Genomic DNA, 20,810 nt, shown 5'->3' with positions numbered 1-20,810 from the left:
AGGGCATAGTTACTAGGTCTCCTGTGAGGGCTGCAGGCCCCCAAGGGCAGGATCCCTGGAGTCGGAGGGCTCCCTGACCTGGAGCCACCTCCTCTCCAGTGGAGGCCTTCCTGCCTCAACTGGCAGAAGCTTCTCTGATGAGGGGACCGCATTCTCCCCACACCCCACCCCTTCCCTCATATTTCACTAGCGCCTCACTAGGGCCTAGACGGGGGTGAGGGGGCCTCGCACCTCACCAGCAATGCCCCCAAACCTGACATTGCCTTCTTAGATGCCTGTCTTTGAAACAATGGCTTCAGGTAAGAAGGGAAAGACAGCTGGGGCTGGCAGCAGATCAAGATCCACCAAGCTTTCATTATTTGCCACAGCAGAAGGGGCAGCAATGCAGAGGATGCAAATCAGCCAGGCATCTACAGCTCATCCCATCTCAGGTTGGAATGTGTGATTTTGTTTTCCATAGCAGAAGGAGGTCCACATTACCATTTCTTTTTGCTTAGGGTCTTTTCTTTTGTCAGGGTCTTTTCTCCTGTCCCCTGCCCCTCCCTATCTGTAATTTGCTTTTAGACATGAAGATTCTTGAGGGGCAAGTAAAACTGGGAAGAGGGAGATAACACGAGAGAGTTCTGATACTATTTCAGCCTCCCTGGCCCCCATCCCAGCTCCCACCATCCAAGGAAAATGAAAGCTCTTGCCGACACAATGTACGTCTGCAACCCAAAGTAGGACCCGGAGAATGAGCAGAGGCCTGGCGGATGGAAGGCGGCTGAAAGATGGTCACTTTCAGGCTCCCCAGAGTAGCTTCCTCCTGCTGTCAAATCTGGTGCTTCATCCAGATTTTCAAGGTCCTTGGGACTCTGGCTGTGTCCTTCTGGCACACCTGGTCCCCTGTATTCTGCCTGTTGTGATCAGGGATGCACCTGTCAGTTCTCTAGCAAGCTGGATCTGAGGCCATGGGACCCAGGATGGGTGAGTTTTTAAGAAAGGGTGGGAGGGAGGAGGACTAGCCTGGCAGTGAGGAGCTCAAGTGACAGAAGTGGGGAGGAAGGCTTGATGGTGGCAGGCAGCCCAGGGCAGGACCGATGAGGCCTCAGAGTGCGACCCTGCCACTTCCTAGCTGCGTGACCATGGCCAGTTACCTGCCTTCTTTGTGCTTCACTTTCCTCACCTGTAAAGTGAGAATAATAGTATACTTACTTCAAGGAGTTGTTGGGAGGATTAAATAAATTTAGGACAGTACCCGGTGCCTAGTGAGTTCTATGTGCATGTACACTATAATTTTTATTACTGTTATCTAAATGGTAAGGGACTGTCCGTACCAATCAGAGAGCTAGGAAATAAACTAAGGGAAGAAGAGGCCAACAGGTACTGATTCTGGGAACAGGTTCTCAGAGGGTGAGAAATACATCAGGCAAGTCTCTCTGCATATTCCTGGCACAAAGCAAAGATAAAAATATACAAAGCGGGGCTTCCCTGGTGGCGCAGTGGTTGAGAGTCCGCCTGCCGATGCAGGGGACATGGGTTGGTGCCCCGGTCCAGGAAGATCCCACATGCCGCAGAGCGGCTGGGCCCGTGAGCCATGGCCGTGGAGCCTGCGTGTCCAGAGCCTGTGCTCCGCAACGGGAGAGGCCACAACAGTGACAGGCCTGCGTACCCCGCCCCCCCCCCCCAAAAATATATATATATACACACACAAAGCTACTCCTGAATGTTGCCCTGAATAGTGTGTAGCTGGATAAGAAAGCAGGGAAGATGCAGAAACTACTGTAATCCATGGTAGAAAGCAACAGAAGCTATGAGCAACCCAGAGGAAGGAACACGTTGTAGCAGAGGTGTCATCAGAGCTGGGCCTTGATCTTTGAGAAGAAGGGAAGAAAGGCCTTCAGTCAGGGTGAACAGCATGGGCAAAGGCACTGAGGCAGCTCAGAGAGCAGGGAATCTTGATTCAGTTCCAATTGACCGAGATCTGCGTGCTTTCCATGGACCAGGAAATGCCACAGGTTAGTCACTGCATTCAGTTTTGTCCACCACACTTTGAGGTTGGTATTATTATTCCCATTTTATAGAAGAGTAAACTGAGGACCAGAGAAGTCCCTGACCCAGGGTCACCCATTAGTCAATGAATGCTGGAGCCAGGCTTCTCACATTGAGATCACTAGACAAAATTTGATGTAATGGGGGGGGGTCAGGGAAGCCTCCTTGGGAGGGGTCAAGAATGGGACATTTGTGCTGAGATCTGAAGGTGATGAGAAGTTCATCAGAGGTGCTCAGGCAGAAGAAATAGCACGTGCAAGGGCCCCAAGATGGGAGGAAGCAAGGTGCATCTAAGGAGCAGAAGGGCGGCCCTGGGCCTGGACAGCAGGGAGCCGGAGGAAAACTTGATGAGACAGGCTAGGGATGCTCTGAGGGCCATGGGGCCACATGGAGACTTTGGACTTTCTCCCAAGACCCTTGGGAAGCTAGTGGCAGCAGTGGGGGGGGGGTGACTGGTAGAGGGTGGAGCAGCCCATCATGGATGCTCAGCTGAGTCTCCTTGAGCTCTAGTGGGCACTCCCTGTGGAGCTGTTGAGTCCACAGGAGCTTCAGACATGTGTTGGCCAGTGTGTCTCAGCATTTGGGACTGTGACCACTCTGCCTGGTGATAGGAGAGTAGCCTCCACCTTCTCCTGGTGTGGTGGGTTTGAGATCAAGCGATGCTCAAACATCATGCTGTGGTTTCAGTACTTTCTTGGGACTGGCTGATGCTTTTTTAAAAGATAAGATTCTGAGAAAGGGAGCAGCAGCTGATGTAACTTTGGCCATAGTCCACAGGAGAGCAGGCCAGGAACTGTGGTTTTTTTCCCCCTCTGTCATCAATATCAAGGGCAGTAAAGTGGCAAGCTGCCCAACCAGGCTCCCACTGTCTCTGCAATCGGCCTGTTGACTCCCATCAAAAACTACTTTGGGGCTTCCCTGGTGGCGCAGTGGTTGAGAGTCCGCCTGCCGATGCAGGGGACACGGGTTCGTGCCCCAGTCCGGGAAAATCCCACATGCTGTGGAGTGGCTGGGCCCATGAGCCATGGCCGCTGAGCCTGCGCATCCGGACCCTGTGCTCCACAACGGGAGAGGCCACAGCAGTGAGAGGCCCGTGTACCGCAAAAAAAAAAAAAAAAAAAAAAAAAAAAAAAAAAAAAAAAACTACTTTGTTTTCTTTTATTGGTATTTGGGGTTCATAAATCTCTGAGAAGAGTACATTCCCCAAGCATGAAAGCCACGTGCCATCAGGGGAGCGGGCCAGAGATCTTGTCGGGAGCCAAGGTCAGGATGTCAGACTTGACATCACTTTTAGGAAATCCATTCTCTGGTTGGTTCGGTTTAGTCAGAAGCAAATGCCAACTCGGGGAAGAAACCAGCACTTTGTAACTTAATGCCCCGTCCCTGAGAGCATTTGTCCTCTTCCCTGTGGCCAGATTTCACTAATCCTGTCCTGGGGGTTGGGGGGTGGGGACACTGGGGGAGACAGGACTAGTCCTAGACAAAGCCCCCTGGGGGAGGGAAGGCGCACAGGGCTGCCGACCTCCTCTCCCATCTGCTGCCCCCAACCAAACCCAAAGACAGAGGAGGTGGGACCTGAGGGCAAGAGGGAAGACCCGTTTCTCTGAAAAGAATTTCCCCTGCCTCCAGTGGGTCCTTCTCTGAAAAGCTGCTCTCCCAGGGGTAGCACATCACCCCAGTGCCCTAAGCTACCTGATCATGGGCTTGCTCTAACCTCCTCCCAGCTGAGTGATTTGGGGCAAATTACTTAACCTCCCAGAGATACGATAATATCTACTTCACAGGGTTGGTGTGAGATTTAACTAAGTAATATAAAATTACTGGTGAGATACCTAGAATAGTGCCTGGAACATATCAGTGCTCAGTGAATATTTTTTCCCCTGTTACTCGTTGAGGGGAGAGAGCGACCCAGCCAAATGTGGGTCCTGGTCTCTAACCATTCAATCAAGCAGTATCTATTGACTGCTGACTCTGAGCTAGATCTTTATTCAAGGCAGTAAGGATACAGCAGTGAGCAGCCTCTCCCGGCACTTAGAAGACATAAGAATATTATAGAATATCAGCCATGTGACAATAAACAGATAAATATGTAACATGTTAGTGATAAGTGCTATGAGGACAAATGGAGAAGAATAAGGGGGATAAGAGTGACAGGGTGTCCTGGTAAGGGACAAGATGGCATTGAAACAGAGACCCGAATGACTTGAGGGAGTGAGCCCTGCGGGTGACCCAGGGAGGAGCTTTCCAGGCAGAGGGCAAAGATGCTAAGTGGGGACGGGTCTGACACATTCTAAGAACGGCAAGGGGGACAGAGTGGCTGCAGCAGAGGGATGGATGGGGAGGACAGGAAATGAGGGGCAGAGGGAACCAGGTGGGATCATGCAGGGCCTTGCAGGTAAGGATTTTGGCTTTGACTGTGAGTTGGTGGGAAAATGATGAAGCATATGGAGCTGAGGAGTGATTGGATCCGACAGGTCTTGGGAGGATCCTTCTGGCCATGTTTGGCCAAGAAGCACTGATGGTAGAGAAGGCCCTGAAGACACAATTTACGGCCTTAGCTTCACTGGCCCTCACCCACTTGTCGGCCTGGGAGTGGTGGGTGGGTCTGGATTTCTTGACTGCCCAGCATGCCTTCCTCTTGTCAAGGTCACCTCCCTTTGCTGGGCTCAGATGCAGGAAAGGGAGGACCAAGGACCACCAGGGGACATCTCCAGGGGGCACCAGGGAGCCAGATAAAGTATTGCCCCCCAGTCAGGGAATGTGCGTGGCTTGTGCATGTGTGTGCATGGATGTGTGTCTGTGTGTGGGCATGTGTGCATGTGCATGTGTGCCTCTCTGTGTGTACACACGTGCGTGTGCATGTGTGTGTGTCCATTCCTAGGACAGAGTTGGAGAGTTCCTCGTCTGCAACTCCACTTCTTTGACCTCTCTCTGTCCACCTCCCAGCTGTACACAGGTGACACTAGTATCTCTCTCTGCTCTGTGACATGCCCTCATTGGCCAAGGACCTGGGCCCCTTCATCCCTCTGTGCTCACCTGACCAGACCCCTCTTCCCCAAGGCTGCCTGCTTCTAACCAGGCTGGTAAGTCCATTCGTGGGCTGGGCTTTGTAAATAAGAGTATGTAAATAACATACTCTTCTTCCTTCACCCCCACTTAGGGCTATGACACTAAGTTCATGTGGCAGATTAGCAGTCATGAAGACAGGGTTGGCAGCTACGTAGCCACTTGCCGTCACTGTCTGCTCCTGTATCCCCAGCAGGTACTGCTCACTGATCACACCAGTCTTGCCCACTGAGCCCAGACTTGACCTCAGAATCCTTCTTAACTCAGTGCTCCAGGCAACACTAATAATCAATTGACATGGATGAGTGAGAACACATGTCTAACATCCCTAATCTAAGGTATTCTAGTGTTACCTCAGGGGACTCTAATTCTGGGACTCTAATGATGGAATTTTTGGCCACTGTATCCATTTGCTGAGCAGAAAAGAAAGCGTAGAAGAAACCTCTTGTTCCTGCCTGCACAGTAGGCCTTATTCAAGTACATGTTCCAGGGCATCACTCTTGAACACTCAGACTCAGGGGGTCCATGCCAAGGGAAGGACAGAGGGACACTCAAGGGTACTAGCCTCAGATTCAGAGTCCCTATCCAGCAGGCTTTGGGACCTTGGGCAGGTCAGTTCACCTCTCTGACCCTCGGCTTTCCCTTTGCTGCCCACATCACAGGGTTGTAGTGGAGATCAGATGATAGCAGGTATGTGAGTGTTCTGTGAAATTTATAAAGTGCCCTACACATGAAAGGAACGACAATGATATTCTGTCTACTGTTTTGTTCTGCTGATTGGTTTTCACTTATCTGAGGGTTTTGGCTCATGGTAGGATCCCACCCCTTAAATCCCATGGCTCCCAAGTTTGGTGGTCCTGTAGGTACTGATACGTAATGAGGCCAGACATGCCTGAAAATGCCTCGTGGAGGGAAGGAGTCGCAGAGCGGGTATCTGAGGTCCTGGCTCTGATGCTGCTGCTGACCTGCTGTGTACCCCCAGACAGCCTCTTAACCTCTCTGGGTCTGAACCCCCCTCTGCCAAATGTGGATGATGCTTGCCCATTCCCCCAAAGTCCTGTGAGGGTAAATGATGGCAAATGTGAGGAGACCCAGAACCCTAAGCAGCATACAAGTGTGAATTGCTATTTCTTGTGATTCAGCACAAGAATGCCAAAGGGGTAAAGCTCTTTGCCCCAAGGCTCTCCACTAGGTGGAATCGGTTAATTGACCGATTAGGGGCCAAGGTGAAAGGGTTATGGGAGTTTCTCTCTGCTTTGCCTCAGCTGCTGCAGTGGAGCAGTATGCCAGGCGGAGCTTTGCATATGGATTCAGAAGGAGGTGGTCAGCCAGCAGCGCTGGAGCCGTGGCCACTAGGACCCCAGGCTTGGTGGGGCGGTGGGGGGAGGCGAGAGAGGTGGGAAATCAGCTCCGTGACTCTTTAGCAGGCAGAGGTGAGAGAAGGGAGAAAGAGAGGGAGGAGTGGGGAGTGAAGGAGGTGAGAGGAGGGAAAAGAGAAAGAAAAAAAACGGAAGAGACCAGCAGAAGCTAGAAGAAGCAGGGCTGGAGGAAGGAGTGATGGAGGGGGACGGGGACTGTCTCTTCCTTGTGGGAGCAGGAATTCTCTCGGGAAGGGACTGGGTCTTCCCCTTCAGACCCGCCTGGTCTCTCTAAGAGTAGGTTTTATGCCTATGCCACCCCTATCAGATTGGCTCCCCCAGGGCAGTGGCTGGGCCTTTCCCATCAGACTGTTGGCTCCCCAAACAGGAACTGGGGCTCCCCAGGGACAGGGGAACATACTCCATCCACAGCCAAGACCCTGGACCTCCACCTGCCTGACTCCTCTCCTCCCCACCCAGGGTTCACGGACACCTTCAACATGGACATCAAGAAGCCCCGAGTCATCCCCGGCTCCAGAGCCGCCTTCTTTGGCTACACGGTGCAGCAGCATGAGATCAGCGGCAAGAAGTGGTGAGTGAGAGCTGCCGCCTCCACCGTAGCCCTGCACTGCCCCGCACCCAGCCCCTCCATCGGCTGGCCACACTGGCCCTCACGTGTAGACGCCCCCCTTGCCGGGGACTTGACTTCTTGTCGTGGCAGGTCAGGGGCTGCCTAGGATCTGCCCCTGTCCATGAAATCATGAGCATCCCATTTCACAGGCCTTGATCTTCTCATCTGAGAAATGGGAATGAACACCCCTCCTTCTCCAGGTTATGGGACAGCACAAGTAGCAGGCACCTAGAACCAATAATTACCCCCTCCCATCCCCTCTCAGGGCCTCAGGGTCTCATCAGTGGGGGCAGTGCCTCTGGTCCTGGCGGCTGGGAGAGCTGTTGGGGAGCGGGATGTCTCTGAGGGGATAGATGTGAGTGTGCTCAAAGCTAAAGTACAGGAACAGTGGGGCAAAGGAAGTGAGAGCAAGGCTGAGTGGCAGGGAGAGGGCCAGAGAGACCCCAAGGACCCCTCTGGGACGGGGGTGATCAAGAGGCGGGAAGGGTCTGCGTCTGATTTTTAATATAACTTTGTTGGATTATATTTTACATATTATATAATTTACTCATTTCAAGTGTCGATTCGGTGATTTTTTTTTTTTTTTTTTTTTTTTTTGCGGTACGCGGGCCTCTCACTGTTGTGGCCTCTGCCACTGCGGAGCACAGGCTCCGGACGCTCAGGCCCAGCGGCCATGGCTCACGGGCCCAGCCGCTCTGCGGCATGTGGGATCTTCCCAGACCAGGGCACAAACCCGTGTCCCCTGCATCGGCAGGCGGACTCTCAACCACTGCACCACCAGGGAAGCCCTCGGTGATTTTTTTTAAAAGTAAATTTACCAAGTTGTGCAGTTCGTCAGTTGTAGAACATTTTCATCGCCCCAATAAGATCCCTCATGCACGTGTACTGTTCATTGCCATTCTCCTCCTGCTGATTGGTTTTCAGCTGTCAGAAGGCAAGGCTTTCCTTCCTTCCTGAGATGGAAAGGACTAGGCCTCTGCTTTGCCCTCTTAGAAGCCCTTGCCGAGTCAAGGGACCATGTGAACACTGACGATAAATGTCCTACCTGCCCTCTTCCCAATCTGGCCTCTGCCTACCCTCCCACCCTCTTCTCCTTCTGCTTCCCCCACCTCCTTTCCTGCGCTCAACACTCTACCACATTGCATTATTTCCACTTTTCCAGTTCTCCAGAGCTTCTTTGCACATGCTGTTCCTTCCTCCCATGATGTCCTCTCCTACCTTCCCCACTCACCCTACCCTACCACTCAGATCTGACAAATTCTCTCATACATTTTTTGGGAAGGAGTATCTTATTATCTTTCTACTGAGGTATAACTTAGATACAGTAAAGCATAGACACCTTAAGTGTCCAAACCGGTGAACTTTTACACATGTATATGCCCATTGTGATCACCTCCCAGAACATGATATAGAACATTTCCAGCTCCCTGGAAAGCTCCTTGTGCCTCCCACCTAGTCAGTTCCCCTCCAGGTAACCACTATTCTGACTCCTATCGCCATAGATTGATTTTGCCTGTTTTTGAACTTCATATAGATGATATCACACATTAAGTAGTCATTTGTACCTGACCTGTTTTACTCAACATTATGTCTTTGAGGTTTAACATACTGTTGAATGTTTCATACTTGATGTTTCTTCACTGATGTGTAATATTCTACGGTAGCAATGCACCACGTTTTATTTATTTATTCTACTATTGATGGATCTTTGGATTGTTTCCATTTTTGGCTATTTCAAGTAGAGATACTATTAACATTCTTATACATGTCTTCTGATGAACATATGTACTCATTTTTATCCGGTATATACTCAGGAATAGAATCACTGAGTTAAAGGGAAGGTATATGTTTGTAGGACCTGCCAAGCATTTTTTCCCCAAATGGTTTACCAATTTAACCTCTTCTAGTAACATGAGAGTTCTAGTTGCTTCCCATCCTCGCTAACACTTGGTATTATCAGTCGTTAATTTTAGCCATTCTGATGGTGTGTAGTGGTATCTAATTGTGGGTTTAATTGGCATTTTTCTAATGACTAAAGGTGTTGAGTAACCCTTGGTAAATTTATTGGCCATTTAGGTATCCTATTTTGTGAAGTGTCCAGTTGAGTCTTTTGCCCATTTTTTAAATTGTGTTGTGTGTCTTTTTCTTATTGATTTATAGGACTTTAAAAAATACATTCTATATACAAACCTTTGTCAGAGAAGAACATTGCAAAGAACTTCTCCCAGTCTATATCTTGCCTTTTCATTCTTTTAATGGTATCTTTTTATGAACAGAGTTCTTAACTTTAGTGAAGTCTAATTTATCTGTCTTTTTTATGGTTAGTGTTTCTTGTGTGTCCCATTTAAGAAATTTTTGCCTCTCCCAAGATGATGAAGATATTTTCCTCTGTTTTCTTCCAGAAGTTTGATGATTTTGCTTTCTCATTTAAGTCAGTGATTCATCTCAAATTAATTTTTGTATGAGATGTGAGATAAATATCTAAGTTTTTTTTTAATATGGATATCCAATTGATCTGGCACCATTTGTTGAAGGACTATTTCCCCACTAAATTGTAGTGTCATCTTTGTTGAAAATCAGGTGACCCTATATGTATGGGTCTATTTCTAGCCTCTATTCTACTCCATAGAATAGAAAGCTGCCTTGGTTACTGTAGCTTCAAAGCAAGTCTTGAAGTTAGTGTGAGTTCTCCATCTTTGTTCTTCTTTGACAAGATTGTTTTAGCTATACTAGGTCCTCTATATTTCCTTATGAATTTTAGAATAGGCTTGTCAATTTCCCCTAATCAAACTTGCTGAGATTTTGATTGGGATTGCATTAAATTTATAGATCAACTTGGGGAGAAATGAAATCTTGATAATACTGAGTCTTCCAAACCATGAAAATGTATATCCCTCCGGTTATTTCGTTTTTAAAAAATTTTTCTCTCAATAGTGCTTTGAAATTTTCAGTGTAAAACTCTTGCATACCTTTTATTATATTAATTCCTAGGTATTCAATATTTTATGCTAATTAAAAATAGAATATCCTTTTTATTTTTTATTTATTTGGTTCTGCCAGGTCTTAGTTGAAACAGGCAGGTTCCTTAGTTGTGGCTCATGGGGCTCCTTAGTTGCAGGTCGCTGGCTCCTTAGTTGCGGCACGTGGGCTCCTTAGTTGTGGCTCATGGGCTCCTTTAGTTGCGGCTTGCTGGCTCCTTAGTTGCGGCACATGGGCTCCTTAGCTGTGGCATGCAAACTCTTGGTTGCAGCATGCATGTGGGATCTAGTTCCCTGACCAGGGATCGAACCCAGGCCCCCTGCATTGGGAGCATGGAGTCTTAACCACTGCACCACCAGGGAAGTCCCTAAAATAGAATATTCTTATTTCATTTTCCAATCTTTTGCAAGTATAGAAAAATACAATTGACTTTTGTATATTTACATTATATCCAGCAATTTTACTAAATTCATTTATTATTTCTAATAGTTTGCTTGTAGATCCTTTTGAATTTTCTATGTATACAAGCAGATCATCTGAAGTAATTACTTTATTTCTTCTTTTCCAATCTTCATAGCTTTTATTTCTGTTTCTCTTGCCTAATTGCAATAGCCAGGACGTTCAGTACAAGATTGAATAGAAGTTGTGATCCCAAACATGATTTTCTTACTTCCCTTATTAGAGGGAAAACTTTCAATATTTCCGAATTAAATAAGATGTTAACTGTAGTTTATTGATCTGTTTGTTGTAGATACCTTCATATTAAGAAAGTTTTCTTCTATTCCTACTTTTCTGAGGTTTATTTGTGTGTGTTTGTCTCTGTGTGTGTGTATGTAATAGGTGTTGAATTTTATCAGATGCTTTTTCTGCAAAAGATTGAGATATGATATGGTTCTCCTTTATTCTGTTATTATTAATTATATTCATTGATTTTTTTGAATATTAAGCCCAATTTGTATTCCTGGGATAAACTTGGTCACCACATATTCATATATATATATATACATATATATGTGTGTATATATATGTATATATATATAAATTGATTCTATTTATTAATGTATTCTCAGGAACTTTATTTCTATGTACATAAGGTATATTGTGCAGCTAAATGCATCCAATATATTCTTAATTACAAATACTTTGTTTTGCAATTCCTGAATTTCCACTTGATTCTTTTTATAGACTCTAATTCTATTAAAGTAATCTATCTTTCTCCCATTTGCCCATCTTTGACTCTATTTTTTTAAACATATTAATCACAGTTATTTTGAAGTCCTTCTTGGCTAAGGCTAACTCCAATATCTGGATCATCTCTGGGTCTGCTTCTAGTGACTATTTTACCTTATGGTTATGAGTCACTTTTTCCTGATTCTTTGCCTGTTTAATGTATATATTTTTATTCTATGCTGAACATTGTGAATTGTACACAGTAGAGGCTATAGATTGTGTTACCTTCCTTTAAATACATTTTGTTCTGATGGGCAATTAAAATACTGGTGAAACCACCTAGAACTTAACCACAGCTTGGTTTGGGCCTTGGTTAGGGCAGGTATCTGGTTTTGCCCTTACTTCTAGGGTGCAGCCTTTACTCCTAGGGCATAGACTTCCTGAGGTCTCAATTGAAAGCCCACAGCAGTCATTAAAATGCCTCTATTCTGACTGGGCATGAACCCCAACATCTCCTAAGCACTGGGCAGCCTCTAAAATCTCTGATCCCTGTGGCTCTTCTCTGTTAGATTTTCCAGAATCTCACACTACGCATGCACAGCTTAGGGGTCAGCCAAGACCCTAAGGGGAAATGCTGGCAGAGTTTGGGGGGTTCTTTCTCTGTGGTGCTCTCCTTTCTGCCTGCTTCCACCAAATCCTAGTTATTTTTGCAGCCTCAGCCCCAATCACTGTTTCCTCTACCCAGCAAGACTGCTGCTATCTGACTGGACTCTATTTCCCTGTGCTGCAATAGGAAAGTGCCCTCAGAGAGAAAGCTGGGTAAATGTGGGTTTAGTGCCTGTACTTACCTTTGCTCAAGTATTGAGCTCTCTAGTGTTATCTATTGCCTGAAAATAGTTGTTTCATGTATTTTATCTAGCTTTCATAGTTGTTTATGGCTGGAATTAAAAGTCCTCTTTCTTTTAAAAAAATTTATTTATTTATTTGGCTGCACCGGGTCTTAGCTATGGCATGCAGGACCTTCATTATGGTATGTGGGATCTTCAGTTGTGGCACGCGGGATCTAGGTCCCTGACTAGGGGTTGAACCTGGGCCCTCTGCATTGGGAGCACAGAGTCTTAGCCCCTGGACCACCAGGGAAGTCCCAAGGTCCTCTTTCATGTTCTTTAATCAACTTAAGTATCATTTCCTCTGAGAAACCTCCTCTGACCATCCCTTCCCATCACTAGATTAGTTGTACCCATAGAATTCTGGATTTTCCTTTTCATAACGTTTATCATAATGGATAGTAATTGCCTATTTCATTGTCTTTCTTCCTGAAATCAGGGGTATGCTCCCAGGAAATTAGTAGATGCTCAAAAGAACATACTTTGAGAGACTGAATTAATGGTTTGAGTCTCTCTCAACCAGCCCAGACATCAGATGCACAGCATCTGTATTCTATACATGGTATGAATGGTCAAAGATTAAATGGGACTGACTTTTCCAAGACTGAATTTGTTTTGACCAATGCTTATTAAGCTTCTGCTAATAAATTTTACTAGACTCTGCAAAATTTTGGTATGGTTTCACTCTCAAATAACTCACAGACCAGTTGAGGAGTTGACACTAATATCCTTGAAATAATTTTAAAATAATGCAAGACAAAATACAACCTGGTGTTAATTATGTTCGTCTTTGTAAGACCACTTTCTCCATCAAGGCTTTCTGGATCCTTTTCCTAGCCTAAAATGGCCTTATCCTTCCTAAGTCCTCTCTCTGATGGCCTATATCATTTCCTACCTTGTGTTGGAGTCACTTATGCCCATGGCTCACCTCCCTTATCAGACACTAGCCTCATATCCCTGTGCATGAGAGCAGCCAGCAAGTTGTCACACTCACAGCAGAAACTCAGCCGGAGTTTGAAGGGAGAAATTTCTGTGGCTGAGGTCTCTGGGAGAGCTTCATAAAAGAGGCACATTTGAATGGGGTTTTGGAGGTTGGGCTTAGATGAGCAGAATGGTACAATAGAATTGACTCATGGTCACTCTTGCTGATCTGAGTGCAGCCGGAAGCATCATGGGAGCCGCTGGACCAGAGTGTGTTTTCTGGCTGAGAGAAACAGAGAGGCCTTGGAGACCCAGGGAGCTGCACCTCCTGCAGAATAAACAGGAGCACACAGGACCTTTCAGGAATCCCTGTCCTCACTTACATAGACCCCACTGCATACCCTACTTGGTTGCTTCCCCTCTCTGCTTTCTCCCCAGGCCCCCATTTTTTCTCATCCCATAGGCAGCATTCCAAGAGTTTTATCCAGACCTAAGACCCCATGGATGTGGATCAGGGGAAGAGACAGGTCAATGTCAATGTCATTTGGGGGACACCACCTGGCAATTATGCACAGGGATGACTCCAGTGGTACATGTTGTTTGAAGTCCATGCCAGGAGGTACCTCAAAGGAAGGACAAGAGCAAGGGTTTGAAGTCCAAAGACTGCCACTTGGAGGAAGACCTTGGAAGAAGCTCTCTCATCCTCTCCACACCTCTATTTGCTCATGCACAAAATGGATATGAAATTAACTATCTCAGGGTGCTAGGAAAGATCAACAAATACCTAAAACTTGAATGTTATAATCAGTAAAGCAGGAAGTAGAGGATTGGGTTGCTTGCACCCAGCAAGCAGCCAAATCTGAAATCAGGCCCCTGGTGACTTGGTCAAGAGGCTCCCTTTGACCCAGGGTCTTCTGTCTCCTGGGTGTGGACCCAGCTTCCAGCCCTTAAGGTAGAGCTGGCACACCTTGGTCTGCATCTCCTGGGCCTGCAGTGGGGCCAGGGAATCTGTGTTTTAAAGAATTCCCCAGGACTCTAGCAGGGAGACTGGGGCCTCCTGAGGATCACCATTTTCATTGAGGATCGGGAGATGCCAGTGGGAAACAACATCACCCCCCAGCCCCTGACCAAAAATCCAGGTCCCAACATTGCCGCAGAGAAGGACCCACCAGTTGTCCCCAACCACAGGCACCAATGAGGTCTGGCCCCCATTTATCAGGCTGTGAGCCTCCTTGAACATCAAGGGCACCAGACCCTGATGTAAATGGGTTGGAGGACAAGGGGACTGACCTAGTGGTGCTGCCACTTTATTCTCTTAACCCTTCACCTCCTGCCCACCACATTCCCAACTCAGAACTCAAACTCGGCAAAACTGACTGTGCTTCAGACATCTTGAACGGTTTTCTACATGCCTTGGTTTCAGCAACAGTAACAGCACTCACAGACACACAAAAATGAAAAGACAAATTCTTCTTGGGCTGAGTATTCTCTGCCCCTGCTTTTTGAGCCCTTGTGTATTTTCAGAGAAATTTAATCCACATGACTCTAATGTATGTACATTGAAATCATTAAGTCAGTTGGTTTTCAAGACCGTTTGATGTCCCAGAAACTCCGGTGTAGGATTTGCAGAGGGCCTCACCAAGGCTTTGGTCCACTGGAGCAGGAAGCCTCCTGGTGCTGAGAGAAAACAGAGCTGGGCCCCACAAATTTCCAATTTGTCACTGAAGCTTTCATCCCAGAGAAAGAAGCCTCAGCTCTCAGGGAGGCGGCGCATTTCACCCTCTCCCCTCAAGGGTGCTGGGAAGCAGGAACCTGGTAGCCCCAGTGGGTTCCACAAGGGGAACCCTTTGGAACTCAGTGGGCTTTAAGAACAAAAGGGCATGTGAATTCCCTGAGCCACAGGTTCGGGGATGTGAGCAGCTTGTAAGAGAAATAGGCTTGTCCCCATTTTACAGATGAGGCAACTGAGACTCCAAGAGATATAACATAGTAAGTGTCTGAGCTACGTCTGGAACCCAGGTCTTGTTAGGCCCAAGACAGCACAGGGCAGAAGCAGCCCCAGCCCAGAGACTGACTGGGAAACTACAGTCAGACCGCAGTGGTGCCCCTCCTGACCAGTGACACTGCTGGCCCCATAAGAGTCGAGGCTGTGAGGTCGCAAGACCCAGCACTAGCAGATTCACATAAAAATGCTGAGTCCAGTCAGAAAGAGAGGGTGTATATTCACAGAACCCCAAGCCCGGATGATAAATACCAAGAGAGGACACACAGAAAGGATCGCAGGAGTTCACGTGAGGGAGGGAATTTCTAATTCAGCAGGACTAGGTGGGGGAGGGAGTCGGGAGAGGGTTGTGGAGGAGGGGGCTTCCACATGGGTAGGATTTCTATGTGTAGAATAGACAGGGATGAGAAGAGTATTAACAGATAGGAGGAACAGCATGAGTAAGAGTACAGGGCTGGAAAAGAAGAGGTCACGTTTAGAGAAAGGACACCGTCCCATGTGTCTGGAAAAGAAGGTATGGAAAGCAGAGCAGCAGACCAGACCAGAGGCTGGGAGAGGGAGGGGAGCACCACAGAGTTTCTTAAATACCCGAGTGCGGGGATGATATCTGGGAGGCAGTGGGGAGCCAGTGGAGGTTTTAGAGCAGGAGGGTGGTTCACTAGAGTTCTAATTTTTAGGGTGATCACTTACGCTGCCATATGGGAGGAGATCCTGGAGGTGAAGAGTCTGGTGGGAAGGCTATAGAAGTCTAGGTGGGTGGAGGACCTAAGGGGTGGGGCTTGGAGGAAGGGGCCTGCCTTATGAGTGTCAATAGTTCATTCATTCATTCTTGAGAACCTGTGCTAGGTTCTGGGAATTCAACGGTGAACAAAACTTCGAAGTCCCTGTCCTGATGGGACTTTTCTTCCGGTGGGGCAAGACACATTATGAAGTTGCCCATCATCTGTCAGATGGTGATGTGTGCAGTGGAGAAGCATTAGGCAGGTTAAGGGGGCTTGGGAGCAGCGGGTGGGAGGGAGGGCTGCTCCCTTATACAGGCCATCAGGCAGGGCCTCAGTGCTAGGGTGACAGCAGTGAGAGACCTAAAGAAAACGGAGAGTCTGAGACAATCATGGATATCTGAGAAAAGAGTATTCCAGGCGGAGGGAATGGCAAGGGCAAAGGTGCTGAGGTGGGAAGATGCTTGGGATGTTCCAGGAACAGTGTGTGTGGCTGGAGCAGAGTGAGCCGGGCAGGAATGGAGGGGGGCGGGGTCAGAGATGAACCAGGATGAAGCATGACTGAGGACTTGTTTTGCTGAGAAGATAGTGAAAAAGCAAAATCCAGCAACAGGAGACAGACTTTGGGGGAACGGGTGAGCTAATCTTTGGTCCCGTTGGTTTGAAGTATCCAAGGGTCAAAAGAGTGCAGCTGGACAGCTGGCAGCAGGGGACAGGGGCCTTCAGGTTGCCTGTTCCCAGACAGGGAGGTTGGGGTGCAGTGCTGTGAGGGCTTATCTGTGTGTGCCTCTCCCAGAAGCTGCCGAAGGGGCCTAGCTTGGGAGCTTGCAACTCTGGGCAAATACTTACAGGACCAGCCCTTGAGATGTACGAAAGACTCATGATGTACACTCATGCGCACAGAGTAAGTCTAGAGTTCCTGTGAAGACTCTGCAATGTACGCAAAACCTGCAGTACCACTCTAGAGCGCTGGTCCTCAAGCCTGGGTGTGCATCAGAATCCCCTGGGGGGCTTGTTAAATCGGATCACTGGGCCCCACCTCCAGAGTTCTGATTCCATAGATCTAGGGTGGGAGCTGCGAATTTGCTTCTAACAAGTTCCCAGGTGGTGCTGCTGGGGCCCACACTCTGAGAACCACAGCCCTAGAGATTTCTATCCCCGGTTTCTTAAGTTGGTGACCCAGAGACAACTGGGAAGGGGCTGGAGGTGGGGTTGGGAGGACAGAGAGGAGGCTGTTTCTGAGAAGAGCTGCTCACACCTCATTCTTGTCCTCCACCTGAAGCCGCTCCCGTCTCTCTTAGCCCTTCCTCTGCTTTCTCCTACTTTTCCATTTTCTTTTTTCTTCTCTTGGCCCATTTCCTTGTCCTGATCTCTGCATTTCTGTCGCCGCTCCTTACTTGCTCAACTTCAGCCCCCTCCCCTTCCCCATCCCTTCTCCCCTCCTCCCCTCCTCACTTCTTCCACTCCCCTCTTGGCTCCTGCACCAGAATCTCTGATGGAAATGGGCAAGATAGGGGTTTAGAGGGTGACCAAAGCCAAGGGAGGCCACCCTGTCCCTGTACCCCGCTGCCCGCCCTGCTTCTGCACGTAGCCACCAATGTTATTAGTTTCATGGGCCTGACTGCACCCTTGCGGGAAGGGGAAGGAGCCCAGCCCAGGCTTCCTGGCACCTGTCCACCTGACCTGAGGCACCATCCGCAGGGCACTACCTGGCGGCAACCCTGGCTGGGGCCGAGAGAGTTTGCACACAGAGAGGGACAGGGCAGTGAGAGGGTGGGTCCTGGAAGCCAAGAGAAAATGGAGAAAGGCGATCTGGTGGCGGGGAGACTGAGAAGGAAGTTAGATGCACCGGCTCTTGAGGAATGACACCACAGCCTTGGTCTCCCCGATTCTGGGGTGCCATGATGGGAAACAGAGGCTTCTCTTGGGCAAAAGGGAACCTCTTAAACATAACTGTCATCACCCTCTGCAATGGAAGGACAGACTTGGTGGTTTGGCTCATCCAAAGTCACACGGGGTCCTAGACAGCCTCCTGCTGCTTTGAAGGATCCTTTTGGTTTCTTCTGCAATAATTGAACTCAGAGTTGGTGAGGTCAGATGCTGAAGGGCCTATGTGATTGGGTGCCCTGCGGACGGACCTTGAGGCAGTAGAGAGGGAGATCCAGAGACCTGCCGGGCTCGGGCTTGGAAGCAAACCCTCCCCCCAGGGCAGCTCCTGCCAGCACCCCGCCCCACCTCCACCTCCACCCCTACCTCCTCCCAGAGGCCTGGCACCACACAGGATGGGCACCCTCAGCCCCTAAGGTGGATAAGCTTGGAATGCACCTGCCCGACACAGGTTCACATCCCATCTCTCCCCGGAGACCTTTCTGAAGACGTGGAATCTTCACACACAGGGCTATCTCCTTAGCCTGAAAACAGGGTCACCATTGCTGGGGTCTTCAGGGGACCCTGATTCTCAGAGGCAGAGATGGGTTGAGAAGGGACAGGGTGGCTGGGAGCAGGCCCACGAGGTACAGGTGGACACACAGTGAACATGGGTGGGCTTGGCCTTCAGGACTGCTCCCACTACTGAGAGGGGTCTTAGAAATTAATTTAGCCCCAATTCTTCATTTTACAATCAAAGAAGGCAAGGCCCAGAGCTAGAAGGAGCCTACACCAAGGTCACCCTTGAAACCCAGGTCTCCTAAAACCCAGTCCAGCATTGCTTCTACTTCCTGTAGTACTTCCACCTGCTACATGTGCGAAAACTGCCAAAGCGTTAGTCCACCCACCATCCTGGGTCCCTTGTCTCAAGATCACCAGGTGATATCTACTTAAACTAAATACTCGTAGAATTTGGGTAAGGCATTAATTCTTCTACCATACCTTCATCTACTGACCTTCCCAGATAACAAGTTTGCATTTTCACTAGGATCTTTCATGTCTAAAACCCACTGATGATGGAACTTAGGGTTGACTGGGAAGGAAATCCATGAGGAATAAATCCACAAAAATTGGCTGACAAGCCTAGGCCCAGGGGGTGATGCCCTTGGGCCCTGTCATTTCCTCCTTACCAACCCCAAGGTTTCCCAGCCTCTCATCTGTGGCCCTTTTCTGCAGGGTTATAGCAATGTCACAAAATGGGCACAGATCTTCAGCAGATAAGTGAAGGCACACTAGGGTGGCCCTTACTGCAGGAAAAGCCTAGGCTTCAGAACCACACAAACCTGGGCTCAGCCACTTTCCAAGCCATGGGAACTTGAGCATATCACATCCACGTCCTGGACCACAGTTTCCTTATCTGTAAAATGGGCACAATGATGCAAACCCCCAAGAGTACTTTGAGGAAGAAATAGGAGATGGTGTGTGAAGTGTCTACCATGGGCAGATACTGGGTAAGTTAGTTCCCTTTGCGGGCCTGTTCCTCAAGAAAGGATATGGTATCCAGGAGAGGTTTCCAGGAAAAGGGCCCCTGGGGCCATTTTTTTGGGCAGAATGACAGATCTTATCCAAGTCGTTCCCCCTCTTCAGTGACAGTTGTCAGGTCTGGGGCAGCCTCAGACTTTGTTGCTGTGGAAATCTCACTAAGGAACATCCTAAGCTCTTCCTGGCTTGGGCCCCCAGAGCGGGCTCCCAACACCACAGTGCATAAATGCCCTCTGCTATTTTCTCTTGGAACAAATAAAATCCGGCACCATGACTCATGCTGGTTAACAGATAAATCACTACAGAAGCAAAGCCCAGGATAGGATGAAACCACCCAACACACGAGAGAGCGGAAGAGAGACAAACTGTAGTTGTTGGGGACATGTTGGCCCAGGGCCCGGGGCCAAGCCACCCAGCAGACCCTGGCAGGCAGGCAGCACATGGACAAGAAAAGAGTGAGCCACAGAGGGCTGGACAGTTATGCAGACAGTCACACTCACAGGCGGGAGCTGGGGGCTCCTTCAAGCCCTCAAAAACACAAAGCAGCATTGAGAGCAGCCAAGGAAAGCGTGTTGGCCCCAGAACGAGCCAGAATTCTCGGGGCAGTGTGAGTATTTAAGATGCAGCCTGCAAATGACCCCCCATCTCCAGGAGATTTGTTTTCTCCTCTCTGCTAGCTCTCTCTCATGCTCTCTCCTTTTTTTTTTTTTCTTTTTTTTTTCTTTTTTTAAATACCAAACCAACACGGGAAAGTCCTAGACTTGAGGAGTATGTAGCGAGGGCCCAGGTAACCTCTGACACACTCCCAACCTGGTCAACCAGAGTCAGAGCCAAGGCCAGTCCTCAGGGCCATAGAATGACCATAGTGCTGATCCAGGCGGGGCAGGGAGCCAACTCCTATGTGCTTTGGGGGTAAGAGGCACAATCTCGGTAGTGGAAACATTGAAAGGAAAGTCTCCTGGTTTCTAACCTCTAAGAAAGAAAATAAATCTAATTTGGGCAGTTCGGGGAAGCCAGAGGGATTTGCCAGCTCAGCATCTCCTCCACCCGCCATCCCCGCCATCCCCCACCCCCACCCCGCGTCAGCAGCCTGCGGCTCTTCCACCTCCCTCCCTCCTCTGCCGCCAACACTGTTCCTTCTGTGACCCCAATGTCCTTCCTAAGACCAGAACAGGAGAGGGAAGGGGAGCTCCTCACATGAGGTGGAAAATAAACTAATGCTGAAATTCACTCCGTCTTGAGAATGGCATTATAATTTCACAGGCTTGAATTTTTACGACTGGTATTCAGTTTTTAATCGCTCCTTGGCACTTTATCTGCAGTCATCATAGCTGACGCTAGGGGGAGCAAGGCTGCCTGGTAACAGCTCTTCTCTCCAGTCATCTAAGCTTCCCATGGATGCCACTAAGGACCACACCTGCTTCCATTCGGTTAGGCTACAGAGTGTGAAAAACTAAATTCCTTATTGCAAACCACAAAGAGGAATAAACATGTTTTAAAGTTATATACAATTAGAAAATCAAATCAGCGTGCTATACGTGCTTTTTCCTCACTAATGTTAACTGTGATCCATCCCTAACCTAACCCTTGTTTGCTCCAGGCTTGGATAGAATGCCTTCTTCTAACTTTCCCTGACTG

General features: G+C 48.5%; 1 protein-coding gene across 2 annotated transcripts in view; it reads left to right on the top strand.

Moving 5' to 3' along the window:
- ITGA11 (integrin subunit alpha 11) overlaps positions 1–20,810 on the top strand; it is a 127,103-nt gene that overhangs the window by 25,107 nt on the left and 81,186 nt on the right. For both annotated transcript variants that reach the window (XM_081229017.1, XM_081229016.1), the window contains exon 2: positions 6,936–7,047. In XM_081229017.1, coding sequence (XP_081085143.1) covers positions 6,936–7,047 — 112 coding nt within the window. The remainder of the gene's footprint in view (positions 1–6,935; positions 7,048–20,810) is intronic.

Source organism: Mesoplodon bidens (assembly GCF_964165515.1).
Source record: "Mesoplodon bidens genome assembly, chromosome: 3".
NCBI lineage: Eukaryota > Metazoa > Chordata > Mammalia > Artiodactyla > Ziphiidae > Mesoplodon > Mesoplodon bidens.
This window is presented reverse-complemented; position numbering and strand designations above follow the sequence as displayed.